The sequence below is a fragment of the Didymosphaeria variabile genome (assembly GCF_027946475.1).
Source record: "Didymosphaeria variabile strain IMI 356815 chromosome Unknown scaffold_10, whole genome shotgun sequence".
Classification (NCBI taxonomy): domain Eukaryota; kingdom Fungi; phylum Ascomycota; class Dothideomycetes; order Pleosporales; family Didymosphaeriaceae; genus Didymosphaeria; species Didymosphaeria variabile.
Window position 1 is genome coordinate 648,813 of NW_026611629.1, and position 21,176 is coordinate 669,988.

The 21,176-nt window shown below is 53.1% G+C and overlaps 9 protein-coding genes across 9 annotated transcripts; 5 read left to right on the forward strand and 4 right to left on the reverse strand.

Annotated features, from left to right (window-relative positions):
- Positions 1-204: 204 nt before the first annotated feature.
- Positions 205-1,871, reverse strand: DUN1_1 (serine/threonine protein kinase; the record flags this gene model as incomplete). Its single annotated transcript, XM_056220982.1, has 3 exons — positions 205-1,326; positions 1,379-1,576; positions 1,626-1,871. The coding sequence occupies 3 exons, from the start codon at positions 1,869-1,871 to the stop codon at positions 205-207; spliced, it is 1,566 nt and encodes a 521-aa protein (XP_056064969.1).
- Positions 1,872-3,246: 1,375 nt separating this feature from the next.
- Positions 3,247-3,740, forward strand: N0V89_012261 (uncharacterized protein; the record flags this gene model as incomplete). Its single annotated transcript, XM_056220983.1, has 3 exons — positions 3,247-3,393; positions 3,442-3,558; positions 3,681-3,740. 3 exons carry the CDS (start codon positions 3,247-3,249, stop codon positions 3,738-3,740), a joined length of 324 nt encoding a protein of 107 aa, XP_056064970.1.
- Positions 3,741-5,209: 1,469 nt separating this feature from the next.
- DUN1_2 (serine/threonine protein kinase) lies at positions 5,210-7,432 on the reverse strand (the record flags this gene model as incomplete). Its single annotated transcript, XM_056220984.1, has 5 exons — positions 5,210-5,889; positions 5,937-6,084; positions 6,132-6,724; positions 6,773-7,334; positions 7,397-7,432. The coding sequence occupies 5 exons, from the start codon at positions 7,430-7,432 to the stop codon at positions 5,210-5,212; spliced, it is 2,019 nt and encodes a 672-aa protein (XP_056064971.1).
- Positions 7,433-8,265: 833 nt separating this feature from the next.
- Positions 8,266-8,953, forward strand: N0V89_012263 (uncharacterized protein; the record flags this gene model as incomplete). The annotated part of the gene is made up of 2 exons (XM_056220985.1): positions 8,266-8,715; positions 8,768-8,953. 2 exons carry the CDS (start codon positions 8,266-8,268, stop codon positions 8,951-8,953), a joined length of 636 nt encoding a protein of 211 aa, XP_056064972.1.
- A 239-nt stretch (positions 8,954-9,192) lies between these two features.
- N0V89_012264 (uncharacterized protein) lies at positions 9,193-12,444 on the reverse strand (the record flags this gene model as incomplete). Its single annotated transcript, XM_056220986.1, has 1 exon — positions 9,193-12,444. The coding sequence occupies one exon, from the start codon at positions 12,442-12,444 to the stop codon at positions 9,193-9,195; it is 3,252 nt and encodes a 1,083-aa protein (XP_056064973.1).
- Positions 12,445-13,579: 1,135 nt separating this feature from the next.
- Positions 13,580-15,255, forward strand: N0V89_012265 (uncharacterized protein; the record flags this gene model as incomplete). Its single annotated transcript, XM_056220987.1, has 3 exons — positions 13,580-13,809; positions 13,857-14,798; positions 14,856-15,255. 3 exons carry the CDS (start codon positions 13,580-13,582, stop codon positions 15,253-15,255), a joined length of 1,572 nt encoding a protein of 523 aa, XP_056064974.1.
- Positions 15,256-16,835: 1,580 nt separating this feature from the next.
- On the forward strand, positions 16,836-18,695 carry N0V89_012266 (uncharacterized protein; the record flags this gene model as incomplete). Its single annotated transcript, XM_056220988.1, has 5 exons — positions 16,836-16,994; positions 17,045-17,135; positions 17,255-17,481; positions 17,570-17,776; positions 17,838-18,695. 5 exons carry the CDS (start codon positions 16,836-16,838, stop codon positions 18,693-18,695), a joined length of 1,542 nt encoding a protein of 513 aa, XP_056064975.1.
- Positions 18,696-18,869: 174 nt separating this feature from the next.
- arc1 (ARP2/3 actin-organizing complex subunit Sop2) lies at positions 18,870-20,015 on the reverse strand (the record flags this gene model as incomplete). Its single annotated transcript, XM_056220989.1, has 2 exons — positions 18,870-19,738; positions 19,793-20,015. 2 exons carry the CDS (start codon positions 20,013-20,015, stop codon positions 18,870-18,872), a joined length of 1,092 nt encoding a protein of 363 aa, XP_056064976.1.
- Positions 20,016-20,319: 304 nt separating this feature from the next.
- FYV4 (telomere length regulation protein) lies at positions 20,320-21,042 on the forward strand (the record flags this gene model as incomplete). Its single annotated transcript, XM_056220990.1, has 1 exon — positions 20,320-21,042. One exon carries the CDS (start codon positions 20,320-20,322, stop codon positions 21,040-21,042), a length of 723 nt encoding a protein of 240 aa, XP_056064977.1.
- Between the last annotated feature and the right edge of the window lie 134 nt (positions 21,043-21,176).

Genomic DNA, 21,176 nt, shown 5'->3' on the forward strand with positions numbered 1-21,176 from the left:
CGAATAATGCTGACTACACAACGCCCTTTTTACAATTGCTCCATGTGAGGAGTCGCTGAATTTGCATTATGCGCTCATTACTACGTATCTCAATATTATACTCGCAATAGTCTATAGCATCCGACGGACCTCAAATCCGTTTAGATCAACCAAGAAGTGAATCTTTTCTTCCTTCATATACACCCCCGTTCCATCTTACAACCATTACAATTCAGCACCCCGCCTCTCCCACTCGACAACGGCAGGTGACAACGGCTTCGTGAACAACGACGTGTAGTCCGTGCCGACGATATCCTTGCTACCGCCAACATTCCTGATCTTGAACTCGCGTACTATCGCGGCCAAGATGGTCTGCAACTGCACGTACGCAAATTGTTCACCCACGCACCTATGTCTGCCCGCGCCGAAGGGCAGATAAGGCGATTTACCGCCCTTGGAAATCATACCAAACCCGTAGTCGATCTTCTCGTCATCGTCTTCGAAGTTCAGCGCATCCCAGCGGTGCGGGTCCCAGACAGAGGGGTTGGGGAAATGCGAGTCCATCTGTGCAGAGACACCAGGAGAGGACATGAGAGTGTGGGAGGTGGGGATGACGTAGTTAGTGCCTTCGACGACAAGCGGCTGCTTTACTTTGCGCATGATGGAGTGAATGGGAGAGTGCAAGCGAAGAGTTTCCTTGACGACCTGGGCGTGGAGAGCAAGTTTGGGAAGGTCGTCATTGGTGAAAACAGGGAGGTCTTCGCCCAAAACGCGCTTCTGCTCTTCAAGGAGCTCTTCTACAATCTCAGGCTTGGTGGCCAGGCGCAACATCATCCAAGAGATAGTCGAGGCAGAGGAGTGCTGGCCCGCCATGAGGAGTGCGATCATAATGCCAGCGATTTCGTGGTCGGGAACAGGAGTGCCATCCTTGTATTGGCATTCCATAAGATGCCAGACCATATCGTGGCTGTTTCCACGCTTGATTTCGCCTGTGCGCCTCTTGCGAACGATTTCAGAGTACACGTTTACCATGGCGTTGTGGGCGGCGTCGCGCTTGCGGTTATGCGGGAGCGGGAACCATGACAGCTGGAAATTTAGCGGGGAGAAACCTAGATCGAGATCGTGGAAAAGAGCGGCGAATCGGGAGTCGAACATGTTGCGGACTTCTTCTCCTTGGAGTGAACGTGAAGCGGTATAGATGGTGAGCTCGGCCATGACTTTGGGAACGTCGAAAATGCCCTTCTGGCCCTTGAAGGCCTTATGGCGCTTGACGAAGTCCTCTACTTCGTGGGTAATGAGCTCAACATAGGAGCGGAGCGCCTCAGATGTGAGACCAAACTTGACGAACTGAAGATTCCTGTTAGCGCATGTGAATGCCTTCCTAGATGTGCTTACCTACCTTTTTCTGCTCCATAAGTTTCGAGTTCGGGCAGTCGTACACAACATCCTTGCCGAACACTGGCCCAGTCAAGGGGTTGTAGATCTCTTCTGCGTTGACGTCCTTGGCCTTGCCGTTCAAGATGAAGTTGTTGCCCTTGGTATCCAAGCACACGGTCATCTTCCTGCCGAGCAGAACAAATGTGAAAACGTCGCCATGCTACATGACGGTCAGCATACTATGTCTTGCCTACGAGTACCCCGCGCACCTTTCGCTTATTTGCGAAGAAGAACTTGTACGGGTCCATTCCATAAGTGACGGTGCTGCCGATCCACGGGAACCAGTGGAAGACCATAGGCGGTTCGTTGGGTTTCTTCAGGAGCACCTGGCTCAGGACGTTCAAGACCACGGCGAGCACGATAACAGAGACGAAGCCGGCGACGGCAAGGATGGGAGTGGGCGCATGCGAGGTGAAGTTGCCCAACGGGCCGGCGACATGTTCGAGAACTCCCATGACGGCGAAAATGGCAGCGCAAGAGGCTTTGGAGCGTGGGAAGGGGCGAATGCTGCGATCTTGTAGTCGTCAAATTTCCCTGGGGACGCCTGCGCTCGGGCCACCCAACCCCTGTCGGTCTGTCGTACCTGCCGTGTGGGCCAAAGCGGTGGCATTCTTGGCGGAGTGGCGGCCTACCGGGCATTCAACATCCGTGAAGGCCTCTCATCACACCACGATGTGGCCATGCTCCGCCTCAAAGCCCACGAATATCGTACGCACATTTCCGGGTCACGCGATTGGTGGCATCAGTTTGGTTGACAGTACATCTTACCCAATTTCGCTAACCCTTATGAATCTTTGTTGGAAATTCCATCGGTCTCATTGTGTTCACTCACCGCCGGATGCCTCTCAAGAAAGTATATGGGAGTTATCGTGTAAGAAATCAGCATGGAGATCCCCTCGGCTCGGTTCTGCTGCATGTCAAGCATCTGTCAGCCGCAGTGCATTAGACCCATTTGCAAGGTTAGCATCATATGAGTCCACAATAGGCAGAATACCTTTCACTCTCTGTCGTAACATCTGCAAGAAGAGGCAAAGGGCCAGGGTGATAGGGGCGACACAGTCGAGTCCTCTTTGGCCCTGTCGCCAACCGGCAGGTACACGATGCTACGAGCTTTGAGACTGCGCGCTGCTCAAACATGATGCCGGCTACGAAGTGAAATAGAGGGTTGCGTACAATTGACATGTGCGCAAGCATGGTTCCAGGGAGTTCGCTTCAGAAAAGAAACCAGGCTTTACTTCTGTACTGTACCTTGACCGTGCTTGCCATGTACGATGAGAACATTTGAACTGACGCATGCATCTTCAATATTCCATTGGTCGGTCTTGAAGCCATGCAAATGCGGCTCTGGGGTGGGAAGAGTCTGCGCTCTATTAACAATTCGTGAGATCGAGTCGAGGGCCCAGCTACCGTTCACGCCAATAGGAAGAGTCAGGAAACAACGCTCACAAGGTAAAGGCACGCAACACATGCATACCTTCGTTTCTAAAGCGGATAGCTGTAGTGTTGACACTGGGAGACCGTTCCGTAGATGGTCAAAGTACCAAACACCGACAGAAGAATCAATACCTTGTAGGGATACGGTATATGATGACCCTATCACTCACTGGCTAGCGTCGCTCTCTGGAGCCATGGGTCGAAGGTAATTTCCCCGGCCGTCCTGTCGCACAAACGCACCTTTCCGCGCCTACCTTTTCTATCTCACCTGGAAGGAAGCAGCTGACACCGAGCGTTTGCCTGGTAACCCTGCTGACTTAAAATCCCCGAGCCACCCAATTCCTCCTGCTTCAACTCTACCTTTGTCTCGATCATAAGCAACACCTTGAAGCAATCATGCGGTTCCTCCACCTTGCTGCCACCCTCGCTTTGGCCGTCCTCGGCACCGCCTGGCCAGTCGAAGACACTGTTCCTCCCGCAATCGTCAACATGACGGCTCAGCACCCCAGCAGCATTCGCGAAGATCTTCCAAACTATCACATGGTGAATAGTTCCACAGCGTTACGAACAGAGCTTTACTGATACGTTTAGCTTGAACTCTTCACCGAGCCTTATAAATCAGGAATGATGTACTACATTGATCGAATCATGGTCAAGTACGCAACGTGTGTGAACTGGCTGGATGTAGACCAGGTGGGCGGTATCACTGTAAGTCAAAAGTCATCAGTCTACAGTAACTCGTCAAGAGCTTCAGCACATCACGGTACCCCAGGACGAGCAACACAGCACCTCGGCTCTTGTCCTAGCGATGCAAGCTTACCATGTTACAGTCCCTTGAGTCCTACAAGAACCAGCAAGGCCTTGTCTACTACTGCCAGATGTACAAGTGAGTCACGTATAACTGATCTCATGGCCCTTTGATTGACTTCGCGAAGGTTACCTGATTGCCAAGGTGGACCGTACTGGTGGAAGGGTCTATTTCTGAGTAATCAATTGAAGTCCGATTGGGATAACACAATTCATAGCTCACGGTGCCATCACGGCCTTGGCCCAGATGTACGTATATGACCTGTATTATCCAAGGCGGAAACTTTGGTCTGCTCGCTAATGTACTTCCAATCAGGATTATCCTGATCCTAACGGCGGTTCCGCTGTACCGACTCCTGCCAACAGCGGCAACGTCCACGAAGCCAGCACCTCCGCAGCTCCGGATGCCCACGCCTCCCAATAACAAGCGAGGCGAAACCACCCACTTGGCGAGCGCTACTGCATACATGGAGGGTTGATTCAGGAGTTCGAGTGCCTTGCGTTGCCAGGCCTGGGTGTGACACAGGTTGATTGCATTCAAAAGTTGGCCTGTGTTTATGTCAAGTTTAGTCAGGGTGGCGCTTGAGTGACCTCCTGTATTACAAAACCAATGCTCAGTAGTCTCCATCAAAGACACCTTCACTTTTGCTCTATAATTGTACCTCTACTATTAGTGCTCCTTTGATCGGCTTGTGGTCAGAAGACGAACTGAAGGACGTAAAACTTATTTGCACAGAAATGATGCGCTCGAGCTCCGAATACTTGAATTATTATACTGTCTTGTCGAATGTTGGCATCCCTACCACCAATCAGCATCCTCACAGCAAGAGCTGTCCTCACGACTACTTCCACTACGGACGCGTGTCGAACCGTCCCTGTAAACATGCTGACCATACACAACGAAGATTTAGCGACTACCGCGAAGATAATGATCATCCCATTCACCTCTGTGGACGAATATTGGCGGTCCACTTTTCTCCTCTGTACAATGATTATGTCCAAAAATGAAAGAGTGGATATGGCCTCCATCTCCCTGCTGGCATTGTCTATGCGGACTTGACTCCTGCTTCGTCCAACAACGATGACTCTCATTTAGGCACTACTACATCAGCGACCACAAACACACCCGAAGACAAGCTGCAATGACCTAGATGGAAGTGGGAGCGCACGTTCGTAAGCTGAAGTCCACCCACACTTCCCCGTCGTCGTAGCACGCACAAGTTAGCAAGCCGCATCATGTACAATAACATATAACCTGAGCCTTCAATTAGTCCTTCATAGCTAAGCGATGCTTAGACCGAGCACACGCACACTACAATGTACATGGTATCGCTCACTCAGATTGTGCCCATGACCAGTGTAAAAGCATAGTGCTTTCCCAAATATGTCAGCATCGCGACCGTACGATGCAAGGCCAACTTCAAGAGGCACTTAGACGCCAAATTATCCGATACCCCGAAAAATCATGCCACTTTAGACATCTCCCATAACGCGGCAAGAACGCCGCTAGACGCCAATGCAATGGCAGGTGCTCTGCCCGTATCCTCCATGATCAGGTGTCCGCAGCAGTAGCAACAGTGCTCTGGTCGTCGACGTAGATAGATTGATCTGCCGTGTCGTAGAGCTGTTGATCTCCCTTTCCACCCATCTGGATGAACTCATCCGGATCCCTATTCGCGGAAGGAGTATCCTCTTTCTGGTGTGGGCCATCAAGCCCCTTGACGCCGTTCTTTGGCTTGTCCTTATTCTTCTCGTACACTTTGACAGCCTGCTGGCCTTCGCCGCCTTCAATAACCCGACTGATCTTGATATCATTGATACTGGAGAGTAGAGTGCGCTCGCGGTAGATCTTACGCTTGGCGAAATCGAGGTTGGCGATTGCTCCCGTAAGCCCATCGGTACTATCGTTGGGGTTGATCTCCGCCTGAGTAGTCCACGGATGCTCCAAGCACTGGTCGATGGTGATACGAGAATCCACATCCACGGTCAACATGCGATCAATAAGGTCAAGTGCCGGGTCGCCGACTGAGTCCCAGTAAGGTGAGGGGTAGTCGAACCGACCCATCTTGATCTGCTGCGATAGTGTGTATGGGTTTTCGGCGCTGTATAACTCGTCGGAGAAGGGAGGGAAGCCACACAAGCAGATGTACAGTACAACTCCGAGGGACCACACGTCAACCGCGCGTGTGTACCGTCGATGGTTCGTGCTCTCCAAGATCTCAGGAGCAACATCTGCATACGTCAGTCCAAACCATTTGCAATCGCTTGCGTGAGCTTACATGACGGTGTTCCACACAAGGTCGTAGTGAAGGACTCTTCACCGATGATCTTCGCCAGACCGAAGTCAGCAAGCTTGACGGACAGGTTCTTGTCGGTGAGCAGAATGTTTTCCGGTTTGATGTCTCGGTGGACAATATTGCGTTCATGCTACCACACATAAGCTTAGAGCCCAAAACAGCGACAGTTGGACTCACAAGATACTTCACCCCCTGGAACAGCTGCACAAACACCCTTCGGGCTTCCGTCTCGGTTAACTTCTGCTTCATTACAATCCAGTTGAAGAGTTCACCCTCTGGTGCCAGCTCGAGGACGAGATAAACTCCGTCTGCTTCGTCGAATGTGTCCTTAAGGCATAGCAACGTGGGGTGACTAACTCCCATGAGCACTGCAATCTCTTGTTGGAGGCCATCGACTTTTGACTTTTCGCCAGGTCCCGTACGCTTCTCAAATTTCTTCACGGCATACCGCATGCCACTGCACTTCTCTATGCACAGGTAGACAGAGGCGAAGTGACCCTTGCCTAACTGCTCTTGTAATGCGTATTGCTGCCGGAATCCGTTCGTGTCGCGGCACGATGGGTATCTGAAGACGAAGCGGGCTTGGTCCAAGATGCTGATCTCGTCGCCTTCTTGCAGCTCTCGCCTCTTGTTCCGGCCGACTATCGTATCGTTGACGAAAGTGCCATTGCCGGATAGATCCTCCAACACAGCAATTGCATCTCCGCCTTTGTTCTCAGGGAACAGCAGACAATGCCGGTTCGATACGGTCGGTGACTGCAGTTGCCGATCTACACCATGTCAGAATGATATCCCTCGTGGATACGGATTGCACTTACCGCACTCAGGATGTCGGCCAATGAGATAACCTCCAGCAGTCACACCATGCTCCACCTTCTCCTGCTCGTAGCCCTCCTCTTGCTTCGTGTACTGGTGTTTCCCAACCGATTCTCTACCCGAGGTCTTCCCAACTCTCGATGATGGGACCGGGCAAGCTGAGCGCCGGCGGAGGACAAGCACGTCTCCAGAGCGGGTGTCCACTGGGACCAGATAGCCCCAGACACCCTCCGCCTCTTCGTCGTCTACTGCGTAAGTCCGATCGTTGGGATGGTATACGAATTGCGAGAAGGGCTGGGTGTCCTGCAGTGGTGAGGACAGGCTGTTAGGGCCGCCGGTTCGTGGAGGGCTACGGAGGCCGCCTCGCTGAGACTGGTCGCTCGAACCCTTACTCGGCGGGGTGATGGTGCCTTCCTTGAACTCGTCGGTCGCGGCTGAATCGGCCTGATGTGTGACTGGAGACGGCAGCGGGCCTTGCTTCAGGTGAGCATTGCGGTCGCTGGGCGAGGCATTGCGGTCTGACCGGCGGGGCTTCTTGGGCTCGATTTGCTCGCCTTGCGATTGCTGCGGGGGATGCTGTCAGCCTGCAATTGCCTAGCCAGTGGATGCGCAGAGGCTCAACGTACGCGGCCTCGCTTGAGCTGGCTTTTCTCCGAAGCCATGGCGGATTGCTATGTGAACGTGGCTGTGGGTGGTCAGTGTCGTGCTCGGTTACGGAGCGGTGCAGTGCGTGTAGGGCATCTCCTTAGGTGGAGAGGAGGGTGTGTAATGCGCGAGCGATGGGTTCGACAATGGCTGCCTCACTGGCGCAGGCGGTAGGGTTGTGGTGCCTCGACGCTGCCAGGCGCCAAGCCAGGGCTCCGCGCTCGCGGGGATCAGAGCACACTCGGCGGTATTACACATCATCCGCCCTAGCAGCAATTGCAGCAGGGGCATTCACATGTCGCACGTTGTCGTATCGAGCCGTCGGCCCCGCGGATCTCTGTGCTCCGTGATCCCACAAGAATCTCTCGCTGCTCACGACAAGGCCTGGCGGAGTCTCTCAGGTACGACGACGCACAGGTAAATCGATAGGACGCTTTTCATGATTTTTGGAGACACGTCCTCAAGTTTGGTCACCGACACATCAGTGGTATCTGTACCCAGTAGACACAAATTCTTTGTCGCATCAGTGACGCAACTGTCAAGACATTTCCCTCTCCAAATTCGAGCTGATTGTGCTTCATCTTTACCGACCGTCCTAATCGCCATTTCTACAACTCAAGAAAATCCTCTTCAATGATCAGCGCACGCCAGTAGAAGTACCACAAAGCGCCTTCATCACTGATGCCTATTCGGGCATGCACGCGCCACGCTAAACGCCCTATCAGGTGATCGTGTCGCCAAGTCCTCGCCGCCTAACCCAATCTGGCCTCCATCAGGTACCCTTCACGCCACAGGATCCCTTCTGGAGTATGACTCGTCTCTCGATTTCTCAGCTCGCGATGCGTTGACCATGGACCTTGTAGCGTCTTTTCCGCACCTCTCAGCTGCAGAATTCCATACCGCCTGCACAACCTTAGTCGACTCCTTCAATCTGCTTCAAGCTGCTTCTCACAAGGAGCACTGGACAGCATGCACCCTAGATTCACACGAGAGTCTCCTTCGAATCAACAAAGAGTTTCCTGTTCCGTACCCCTCCGAGAGTCATGTTCAGGATAACGAGGACGCCGGACTTGAAGAAGATGATGAGGAAGCGCTTGATCACAAGGATGTCAATACCCCACTAATTCACTACGATATACTCCTCTCCCCAACCTACAGCGTGCCAGTGTTGTACTTCCACATCTCCGACACACTGCACCGCTATCCACCTACAATGGACACCCTGTACAAGCACATCATCACTCAAGAGTACATTGATCAAACGAAAGACGTAGGTGTGCTGGGCGGTATCACTATCACTGTAGGTCTCTACCGTGTTGCTGGTATACCCTTGATGTTGACACGAGTTGCAGGATCATCCCATCCTCAACCGACCCGTGTTCTTCATCCACCCCTGCCGCACAGCAGAGGTGATGGAGGCTAGTATGGGTGGAAAGCCGGCAACGTCACTCGGGTATTTGCTCATGTGGATCGGAGCTATGGGAAAGAGTGTGGGATTAGATATCCCATTGCAGCTCATTCTACAGGCGAAAAGATGAAGACACATGTCGAAGGCGGAGTGGGAACCGTCCGCGAGGGTTGCGTCAACTTGATCTGGTGTAGCGTTGGAGCATGTGTGGGGCAATTGGCATAATAATTAAATTATCATATCAATCTCGTTCGATGTACGCCCTGTTATCCATCCGTGTCCATGCAACAAGCGCCATCTGGAGTGCCATACCCAGTCGTATCGCTACCATCATATCGTACATACAAAAAGGGATGCCACCGTTCTCTCTTACTCGTCGTCGTCCTCAACTTGCTTGCGCTCTTTACGAAGCTTCGACAGCACCTTTTCGGTCGCCTTGCTCAATTTGGCCTTCTTCTGCATGACGTCCTTGTGCATGGCGTCGAACTCCTGCTGGTGACTTTCAAACAGCAGATCTAATGACTGCTGGCCGTCTCTCGTGTACGTGTCTGCAATATCGCTGACAGCAGACTCATTGCTGACGATGTGTTGCAAGACACGGTTTGACACGCGGAAGAGTTGGTCTTTCACATCGCGCTGGTGAGGCCGCAGATGAGCCTCCCATTCCATCTCCTCCGCTTCCGATGTTGGGACGTGAGGATCCGTCTTGGGTTCGGGCTCAGCAGACGTCGAGCTGTGGCTGCTTGGCGAATGATCCATTGGTGGAGGGGAAGACCTGAGGTGAGAGACCTCATCCTGAGCTTGTTGTGGCTCTTCGAATTCAACGAGAGTGTCACCCTCCATCTCAGCATCGTCGTCGAAGCGAGCTTTATCCTCTCCTTCATGGTTCTGATGTCCGCGCTGATGACGAGATGCATCTGCTGGTGGGACTATGGCTGTAAGTGGCTCGACGGTCCGGCTCCGTGAGCGCCTGGTAAGCTCCGGTGCTCGAACCTGAAGCAGCTCGACAGGCTGAGTAATCCCGGTATGATCGTTCGTTGTTACAGGGCTTAGTTGTATTGGCGGAAGAGCTTCACTGGACGAGCTGCTAGGACTGTCGCCTAGTTCGATTGGATGATCCTGAGATTTACCCTCTGCGGGTTCTGCATCCAGCGAAACGTCCCTGCTTTCGGTGAGCCTTCGAGTGAAGCTGTTGACCTTTCGACGGTTCAACTGGAACGGATCGCTCTTCTCAATCTTATACTCTCCGTGCGCTTGTTCTAAATTGACCTGATGCCGGTCTGCGTGTCCAGAGATTGCCGTCGACGGTGCGCGAGGCGAAGCAGGCGTTGGTTTGCTGTTACTTGAAAGGATTTCTAAGTTAGCAGACAGGCCAGAATGACTTCGCTTGCCAAGCTGATGGATGGGTGTCTGACGCTCGTCAAACTGCCTTTGTGACCGCACTGAACGTTGAGTGGCCCTTGGTGAGGTTATGGGTATGGCTTCCTCGACGACTGGCTTGGGCGGAGCTTGCATGCTTCTGTCTGCTCGACTATCGCAAGGACTTGACGGGTCTTCCAGTACTCTTGCAGGAGCGACCGTGAGCGGGGGCTTCACAGACATAGACAAAACTTCGCCCAACTCTGCATTCGTCTCCATTCCATCATGGTCCGGTGTAGCTCGCTTGGAGTGTGGCGTGGACGGCGTGCTGCTGCCTGAGGTCCACTTCCTCGATGCTACACCATCATCGATCTTCGAGCTGTGAAGGTCAATGTCTCCGGGCTCACCGTCGCTTTCCGAGTCGTTCAATCTTCCCAAGATATGCGCTTCAGAGCTCGGGTCCTCCTGTCTGGGAGCACTAGCCGCTTCAGGCTTGTGCTTTGTTGGAGCTGCAGCGGTAGGCTTTTGTGCGTTGCGCGCTTCGCTACGTGTCTTGTAACTTTTGAGGTTTTGACCTTCATTTGCACTTGTTGTTCGCTGTAGATTCGACAGCAAAGAGCCCTTGAGCGGCTGTAGCGGCCTTGTGCTTGCTTTAGATTGCCTAGGCCTCCTGCTTGTTGTATTGCTTTTCGTTGGAGATGACGCCAAACGCTCTTTCTTCCTCGTCGCCTTGACAGGTCGTGTACGAGGTCTCTTCGTCCTCTCACTGTCGGTAAATTCGGAATCCGAGCTATTCTCTTCGGACGAAGTGTCTTCCTTGTAGGTCATCGCCATGGCACGCGTTCGCTTCGTACCTCGGTGCGCGCCTTCCATATCTTGTCTCTCTTGCGGGACGCTAAAGACATCTGACTCCCGGCGCCGTCCAGCTTGTTTGTGGACAGGCTTCGACGCTTTGACTTTATTCTCTGTGGATTTCGTCGCTGAGATCTGCGCTGTGACAAGACCGTCTCGACTAGCATTTAACTTCTCTATCTTCGCTTTCGCTGGTCGCTCGATCGACGGCGAGAGATCAGGAAATTCGAAATCAGTGTTCGTGGCGTCTAGCACAGACTTGACTCCGCTCGCACGTAAAGATTTCTTAACCTCAGGGAGTGCTCCACGTTTGGCTTCGATTGATCCGGTATGTGATCCGTGGGCTGCCTCTGGGGCCGCTTGATCCATCAGTTGGCTGCCCTTGATGATGCTGCCCTTGCGCTGTGACCTGTCGAACTTTATTATACCGCCCTGTGAGACCGCGGGCGTGTTGTTGTTAATGACCTTCTCCTCACTAGAGTCTCCATCGAACGCAGGACTCGAAGCATTTGTAACGTCGCTCGAGCTTCCCTCTGGCCTGAGCATGTCGTTGATGCAGCGCATGCACTCCTTAGCATCGGCACTCGTTTCCATAACAATAGTAAAATCTCTTCCAGAATGTTCCGAGCAGTTCACCTGATATGGTGTGGAACCCGACAAGAACTCTAGTACTACAGCCCAAGGGGCAGCTGGTGCGACTCCGCCTTGAGAGTCGTATGGACTCGATGGCTGGCAGCGGACATTCTTGACAGACTGCAGTGGTATATAAACGAATTTAATGTCGTGTAGAGCGGAAGCGGGTGTAATCATGGTGAGTGTCTGGCTTTCAATTAAGAGTATGGGTACGTTCCCAATGGCCGCTGACCATCGAAAACCATCTGCAGCATGGAGAGCTACTGGATACAAGAGCACGAGTTGGGGTGAAGAGTTCCCAAGCGAAAGCCCCGAAAGCGTGTCCATATAATCTTGGAAACTTTTCATCCAGGACGTATCTGCATTTTTTGGAAAGAGGGTCGCGGTAGCGTGAACCTTTCTCTCGGACCAGAAGTCGGAGAACTTGATCCCTTGAGAAAGCCCGGCACGGAGTATCAGGCCCGCCACAATTTTGGTCTCTTCGGCTTCGTTAAGCCCCAAGATGACTGCGCCTATGCGGACAAGGTCCTCCGGATGTCGTCTTAGATGTCGCGCCACACCAAGACAAGACTCGAGCAGTCTCGCTAGAATGAGTCCAGTCCATCTTCGGCGTATAATGGGGCGGGTCTCGTCGCAGAAAGCGTCAAGGTATGCCTTTGCCGTGGCGGGGAGAGCTGGCGACTTTGTGAACCTCTCTGTGGACAAGAGTGCGTGGAGAGCGTGGCAGGCAGCATTGTCGTCGGGGTCAATGAGCACATTTTCGAGCGATTGAGACATGGTTGATACCGCGCTTTACCATCTGGGCTCCGTGGCGCGATGAGATACGTGACGCGACAGGCTAGGACGCGTGTCGGAAAGCCAACGGAAAGAAACTGATCGGCGAACGCAGAAAAGAGAAGTACGGAGGGATGAGATTGTGGAAAAGACGTTGACAAGAAGAGAAAAGGAAATCTGATAGCAGCGGCGAAGCGGGCAGGTGCAGTTGTGGTACCCAAGTTGGAAGTGAGGAAGGCACGAGGCAGCGCGCTGCGACAGCCAGCCAGCTACCCCTTCACCACCTACCAGCGCAGCGCGACGGCACTGACGAAGTAAGATTATGATGCAATCGGAGCAAGGCGCGTGTCTCCGTTCACTATGGCGTCAGAGACTTTGTCTGAGCTGCACGCGATCGTGAAGCAAGGGCTGCTCAAGAATTCCTCAATGGGATAGGTATTGTGAGTGACTCGCAGGTCTACGCAGTATGGATGCGAAGAGTTTGTCGAATTGCGCGCAAAGATTCTACCAAGGTTCATGCAGGACTTGTATGGTCAAATACGCGCCTTTGTGGGACTTTGACGCGAAACGTACGCGCTCTGCAACCCGTGCCCCGTGGTCAGTGTTGCGGCTTGACGCTACTCCGAATCGAGCCCTCGCCGCTGTGTGGAACTCTCCGACCTGACACGCGCTGGGATTCGCAGGACAGCTGTCGGCTCAACTACATGCACGCTTACTTGATCTCTTGCCTGTTGTGTCCGTTACGTACAGACGTTGACGTTCAAATTGTGGCTGTGCGTATTCTCCCAACGGGGCAGGGCTTATTTTGAACCCGGTCCAATCCTTAATATGACAAGGGGTTTGAACAGGTGTTCTTGCACCACATCGCACTTGGAGTACCTGAACAAGCCTCCGATTCATAACAAGGTCGTTACAGGAGATGGCGTTAGGCGCGGAGCATGAAGATGCACCAGTCGTGGAAGCTCCGGTTGTGCCTAACATCGGCAACACTAGGCTCCATCTGATCATCGTTGGGTGAGTACAAAAGAGGCTTGCGAGTGTTTTGTGCCATGTCACGTATACAAAGCTCACCCATGGCTTGTCCAAGTGAGACAATACTGACGAGGTTAGGCTATGGCTCTGCTTGTTCATCTCTGCCATGGACACCACCATCATAACCACCGCCCTTTTTCGGATATCGAGCGACTTCTACGCGCTAGATCAAGGACCATGGCTAGTCACCGCGTATCTGCTTGCTTATAATTCTTTCTTGATGATTACGGCAAAGCTGAGCGACGTCTGGGGCCTGCGAACAATCCTGCTCGCCTTCAATGGCTTTTTCCTCGTCTTCTCAATGGCGTGCAGTGCCGCCCAAACGATGAACCAACTGTACGGAACTCTGATCAAGATCCTGAATGGTTACTAATGAGTACTAGAATCATTTTCCGGGCTCTACAAGGCATTGGTGGTTCCGCACTCTACTCGCTCGTGTTCGTAGCTATCATAAAGCTGATCGTACCAGACAAGATAGCCTTCTACTCGGGCATCATCAGCTCTGTTTTTGCTCTAGCGAATCTGTCCGGACCCCTCATTGGAGGCGCCATTTCTGATCATACAAATTGGAGATGGATATTCTGGCTCAATGGACCAGTGATTGGTATCGCAATGGCCATATTGCTCTTCAGCATGCCCGGTCTGAAAGACGCTAAGTCCACCAAGGAGCGCCTCCGCGGCTTCGACGTAGTTGGAGGCATACTCTCCGTTTGTTGGCCTGTTCCGCTTCTCTTCGCCCTTCAGGAAGCCGGCGTATCCTACAGCTGGAACAGCCCAGTCATCATCGGTACACTTGTCGCAGCGTTTGTGCTGCTCATCCTGTTCATACTTTACGAGGCTTGGGCGTCTTATAAGACCAAGCTCGACGTGATTTTTCCAGCGCGATTCGTCACCAATCCTGCGCCAGCCTTGCTGCTCTTCAGTATGTTTCTGCTCGGCATGCCGTTCACGGTCATGTTCATTCAGTTACCGCAACGATACCAAGGGGTAAATTTTGCGAGCGCAGAGCGTGCAGGTATTCTACTCTTGCCCGTATCACTTCTTACACCTGTCGGCGCCATGCTTGGCGGTTTGTTGAACAAGAGGATCCCGGCGGAGTACATTTTGTTGACTGGTACGGCGATCGTCAGTGTAGGGACAGGACTGCTGAGTAGCTTGCCTATTGATGCTGGTATCGCAGACTCAACATATGGGTACGAGATCATCACTGGCCTAGGACTTGGCCTTGCAAGCACTCCTTATTACGTTATGCTGTACACTAGTGTTGAAGAGAAAGATGTGCCGATAGGGACCGGTATACTTAATATGCTACGAACGCTGGGCGGGTAAGTGCTCGGATTTATGTATCATACAGGTTCAGTGCATGTGCTTACTTTGACCAGTGCCGTGGCTGTCGCCATCTGCTCTGCCTTGCACAACTCAATGCTGCAAGATGACCTATCAGTATTCCTCAACCCAGAACAAATCGCTGGTGTCAAAGCCTCAGGTTCCTTCATCGCTCAGCTGCCGGAGGAAAGCCGCATAGAGCTCGGCAGAGTGTTTGGAAGGAGCTACAACAAGCAGTTCAAAGTCGTACTGGCGTTTACGCTGCTGAACTTCTTTGTAGCGATTGCACTGGCTGTCGTCAGGAAGAGAAAAGTCATTTTCGGGAAGATGCCGGTGAGGACACTGGAAAACGAATTCACGAAAACGAAGGACGAACGCGAAGGCCAAGGGGTAGCATTCAGGCAGGGCCAGGTGACGCAAGATACCGAGCCTACTTCAGATCAGCCAAAGTCGTAGATGGTAGGAATTCGTTCGACTTTTAGGAACGATGAGACGCCAATTCTAGCCTTCTGTCATTGCACACCCGATACGTCGCATACTGTACCTCTAAGCATATGCTGGGCGCTCCCCTGGCTCATAACTGAATCTCAACTTGTACTTCTTCTCCCGCGCAACCGGGTTTACATTTTGCCTTTGAGTCTCTTTCCTCAATAAACCCACGCCTACTGGCCAATCGTCTTTGAGTTTTTGGCACTCGTCATTTTACTATCTAATTCCTTGGAAGGCTTAGGGCCGAATATTTCGGCATCAATTGATATCATTACCGTCTGTACACTATGCTAGGGATTCCCGTCTGCCTCGTCTTGTCAAACACCGCTCACTCTTTCTTTTAAAGCTATAATTAAGTTGCCTTTCTTCCATCCTGGCTGTAGCCCGCATAACAGCAAAGGCCAATCCGGTATTTCCTTAGCGTGATCGTACTGAGATCAAATACCTCGAACTATTACAAGAGTCTCTACAGATACTACAGGCCTGCAAAAACAGAGGGCAAGTTTGGGTGGTAGACATGGAAGGTGTTTTACCAATTAGAGGAGTCGCAGCTATTGCAATACAGTATGCAATTATGAAACCATGTTTTCCACTTATCCAGGACCTTGAGACGAATAAGGATGGTGGCCGCAGATATAAGTGTAGCCGATCTCGTCTAGCATTCTTTCCTGCCCTTTGATGGCACATGTTGCGTACTGGCCACCGATTCTCTTCACATCTTTGATGGATACCTCTCCTCCCGCTTTCTTGTTGAGACAGGCTAGAAAAGACTGCGCCTGAAATAGGCCATAGCTAAGGCTGAAGCACCAAGTCAAGATACATACATTGGGCTAATATTGATAACACCGCTGGCGTATGTCCACAGTCATGAACCTTCAAGTCCATTCAGCTCCTTCACTCTACAGTACTTGCTCGTTCCACTTTTACTTACAAATCACCAGTTCCAGCCCCACCCTTATCACAACCCGCATTCGCACCAAAGGACGTTCACTTCCAGTATCCACCCCCACGAGTTTCGGTCCGAGGGCACCCCAGCCCGCGGGCGCCACTCCGCACCCGCATGGCGATGCCGAAAAGCTTAGCGCGGCCTACTTCCCCAGTCATTGGCTCCACACCCCTACCTTCCCCGCCCCAGAAACGTCAACGACACCGACGACCTGCCATCAGCATCGTAGTGCACAAAGGGGCATCTCAACCAAGTGCTTGAATTCTGAATAAAGCAGGCGACTCAACAATGGAAGAGCTGCCTTTCCTTACGGGTCCTTGGTCGCGGAGTTAAGACCACACTGGACTTTGGTGGCAGACTGATGACGTTGTGGGGACGAGCGAGGGATTGCCATGGCATGGGTGGTGCGGGTTCGGAGTGATAGGCAGCGAATGGTGGGTTTGTTCACCACGGGGACAGTTGGACAAGTGCGCGAAGCCCCGTACCCGTATCTGGGGTATTTCTTTTGACGTCGAGCCCGCCCACTTTGCCTCCAACCTCCATCCTTCTCGATTCGCACGCACGCACTGCTTTTCGCACCCAACGTTTGAGGGTCCATGAGATGGCGTCCGCAATAGAGAAAGAGCGCGGCAGTAACGACATTAGCGACGAGAAACTCGAGGCGCAGAATCGCGAATATCTGAACGCTGTCCAGACGAGTCCAAATGATCCTATACCTGATCCTGACGCCGGCTTGAGCGCGGAGGAAAGGGCTACTATTGTACGTTTCCAATGTTCGTTGGCAATTGGCTCGATTTGACTGTCTAGTAGGACCGCAAACTCCTCTGGAAACTCGACTGGAACCTCATACCATGGCTTTCGTTCTTATATCTCATATCGTTCCTGGATCGGACAAATATTGGTGAGTGCGATCTAGATCGAGTGAATAGAGTGAGCTCTACGCGATCAGCGACATACACAGAAACCACGAAGAATACGTTGCGTACCACAACCACGTATCAACCTACTGACAATCCCAAGGAAACGCGAAAATCGACGGCCTGCAAGAAGACCTCCACATGACCAACGGCCAATACAACGCCACCCTCTCCATCTTCTTTGTCTCATACTCAGTTTTCGAGCCCCTCACCAATGTCCTGCTCAAGAAGTTGCGACCAAGTATATTCCTTCCCATCATCATGGTTTTATGGGGGATTTGTATGACGACCATGGGGCTAGTGCATAACTACGCCGGCTTGATGACAGCTGTGAGTTACTCCCTCCTATCATTGGATATACCTCCTGCGTATACTTCGAGATTCAATACGTTGGACACGTCGCTAACGTAGTCCATAGCGCTGGTTCCTCGGTATGGCCGAAGCGGGTCTTTTTCCTGGAGTCAACTACTATCTGTCCTGTTGGTATAAACGATCCGAATTTGGTATCCGCGCTGCTCTCTTCTTCTCCGCGGCTGCACTTGCGGGCTCCTTCGGTGGTCTGCTTGCCGCAGGCATCGCCCAGATGGGTGGCGTAGGAGGAAAGCCAGGCTGGGCATGGATTTTTGTAAATCCTCCCTTCCCCACACACGGTCTTCTCGTTACTCTTGTCTAACCATACCCCCCAGATCCTCGAAGGTCTCGCCACAATCTTCGTCGGCGTCGCCTCCTACTGGATGGTCCACGACTTTCCTGACGAGGCGAAATTCTTGTCCGACGACGACCGCAACCGCGTCCTGCGCCGCCTGCGCTCCGACCAGCAAGCCTCCGCCTCCCATGAATCCTTTAAGATGAAGTACTTCTGGGCCTCCGTCGGCGACTACAAAACTTGGTGCTACGCCGTCATCTACATGGGCGCCGACGGCGCACTGTACGCCTTCTCCCTCTTCCTTCCTACTATCATCCGCCAGCTCTACCCGCAGTATTCCTCTACTGTCTCGAATCTGCTTTCCGTCCCGCCATACGCGGCAGGTGCGATCGTCACCATTGCGGTTGGATACATCGCGGACCGTACCCGTCAACGCGGTCTCTGCAATATCTTGGTCTCGCTGATCGGCATTGTGGGATTCTGCATGCTACTCGGGTCCTCCAGCCCGTCGGTAAACTACGCAGGCACTTTTCTTGGTGCCATGGGAATCTACCCGTGTATCGCGAACACCATCTCCTGGGCGAGCAACAACGTCGAGGGCGTGTACAAGCGCGGTGTTTCGCTCGGCTTTATCATCGGCTGGGGTAACCTCAACGGTGTGGTGTCGTCGAATATCTATCGGACGAGAGATAGCCCGAGGTTTTTCGTAGGCCACGGTGTTGTGCTGGCGTATCTTGTGCTGTGGCTGTTTTGCGGGAGTGTGGTCACGAGGTTTTTGCTGGCGAGGGAAAATAAGAAGAGGGCGAGGGGTGAGCGTGATGGGTTGGTCGAAGGGAAGAGCGAGGATCAGTTGCATGATTTGGGTGATAAGAGGCCGGATTTCATGTACACGCTTTGAGGAATTGGTGCAAGGGTGTAGGGGAAAGGAAGCTGTAGCTGGGTCAAAGTTAGCGGTAGTAAGTGTACACATGGCATGATTGGAACGCAAAAACTTGCGACATGGTGATGTGTTGGATTTATCATGCCAATGCAGTATCGACATTGCTCACAGACTCCTCTACGATCTGACATCCTACAACGTCCAGATGACAACCCTACCATCCACACCACTCGAGCTAACCTTCGTGACCTGACCGCCGCTCTCCTCAAAGCTGCGAATCGTAGAGATAGTGTTTTGATGCACCGTCTTCAGCTTGGTATCATCCTTGGTGCTGCCCTTAAGATCCATCTGCTTGAACATGTTCAGCGCAGACTCCTCCCTTGAATCCTGCACACCCGGGCGTCCCTTGCTCTCCAAGCTGCCAGCGAGCTGCCAGCCGTTCTCATCGCCCTGCAAACGGTAGGCCTCACAGTTGTAGCCCGCAGCAATGATCTCAGATTCGGTGGACCAAACAAGCGACATAAAAGGCAGAACTTGCGTGCTGATGCTGACAACCGCACGAGGCGGTTCCTCAGGTGCAGAGGGGTACACGACCGTGAGCGTGCTGTCGTGTGCCGCAAATGCGAGAGCATTTCCAGAAGGCGAGAACGCAACACTGTGGATCCAGCCGGCCGTGTTGTTTAGAAACTCGCCGCACACGGTGTTAAACGGCAAGCGCTCTCCCCACGCAGAAGGCTCAGGTCGCGCATCAACACCCTTGACGAAGGCGGACAAAACGCGGGCGTGGCCATCGGTAGAGCCGGCTGCGAGTAGGACGGAGTTCGGGTGCCATGAGACGGCAGTGATAGTCGAGCGAATGGGCTTTTTGATGTGCTTGGACACCCACCAATTATCTTCCTCTTCGAAGTAGCACACGGGGATGAGGCGGGCGCCGGAACCGACCGCGAACTTGGTTTCGGAGGGGGCCCAGCGAACGCAGGTAGCAGCGCGGTTGATACGGAGGAGAACGAGGGTGGGCTTCCAGCCTTCGGGAGTAGGCTCCCAAACGTATGCGTTGCGGTCTGGAAACGTGGTTTAGCTGGCTGGCGTAGCTCGATGCGAGCAATGGACCGTACCTTGAGAGCAAGTCACAATCTTGCCGCTGTTGGGCGCAATGTCGACTCCAGTGACAGTCTTGTCATGACCAGTAAGTTCATCCTGAAGCGTGTACTTGTTGCCGGAGCGCTGGTACAGGTCGACGACGTTCTCACGAGCTACAGCGAGTGTCTGGCGGTCGGCGGAGAAAGAGTGGTCCGCGACAGGGTGGTGGAAGAGGTGGTGAACTTCTGGAGGGGCCATTGTGGCAGTTCGGAGGCAATAGGAGACTCTCTACTATTGCAATGCGCAAGTGTGAGGATGAGGACAGCGTTGTGGAGCTCGAATGCGGGTTGGAGGGGCGGGCTGTGATGTCGTCGCGCACGGTTGCAATGCTTGGCACCTCCGAAAAGTTGTCGCCGACTTTGAGACGGGATGAGCGGACGTCGAAAGCTCCAATTCGATCGTCACGTCGGCGAATCCGACATACCGCTCTTTACACAGGACGATTGGCTTCCTGCGCATTGCAGAAGATTTCCATACAGACTGTCCATCAGCCGTCACCAGCATGATCCTCCGACGACCCCTTCTCAACGCGACAGCGACCGCCGCGTCCGCACCCAAGATTTCCGTCCGCAACCTCCAGCATTCAATCCCCATCCGACCCGCTCCCAAACCGACACCCTTCATCCCCGACCATGCCAGTTTCCTCACAGCCATCGGTCGCGGCCTCTCCGCACACGCCGCCAAGATTCCCTCATGGGAAGCTCTCTTCACTCTCTCATCGCACCAGCTGAAGGAACTTGGCGTTGAGCCCGCACGATCACGGAAATACCTGCTCCACTGGCGCGAGAAGTTCCGCAATGGCGAGTACGGCATCGGTGGAGACTGCAAGCACGTCACCGATGGCGTGGCGGAGCTGAAGCTCATGGAGGCACCTGTTGGTGCGCACCCCATTCCTGGCATGCATGCACGATCTGCCATGTCGACGGCGACACACGACCCTGGAACCCGGAAAGTGGTAGTCAATGTACCGGCGGGTGCTGAGGCCCCGACGGAACCGTTGGAGACTTTGGGAAGTGTGCAGGGTGTGGTAGTCAAGGGTGCAAAGACGATGAAAGGCAGCCATATCGAGCCGCTCAAGGGTAGCGCTGGACTGAAGGCAAGGATACGGTTACAAGAAGGCATCTGGGAGGTGAAGAGAGGGCACAAGGTGGATGGTGGTGAGAGGAGGAAGGCTGAGGTGCGGGCGAAGAGGAGGGCTGCTGAGAACAAGGAGAAGGCCAGGTAGATTGGTGTATAAGAGCCGTATCAGCAGCTGGATGTAACATAAGGCATGTTCGATTAAGGAAGTGTATATCTAGCATTATCATCAGGCAGGCGCTTTTGCAATGCATGCCTACCATTGAGCTTCGGGGAAGATCG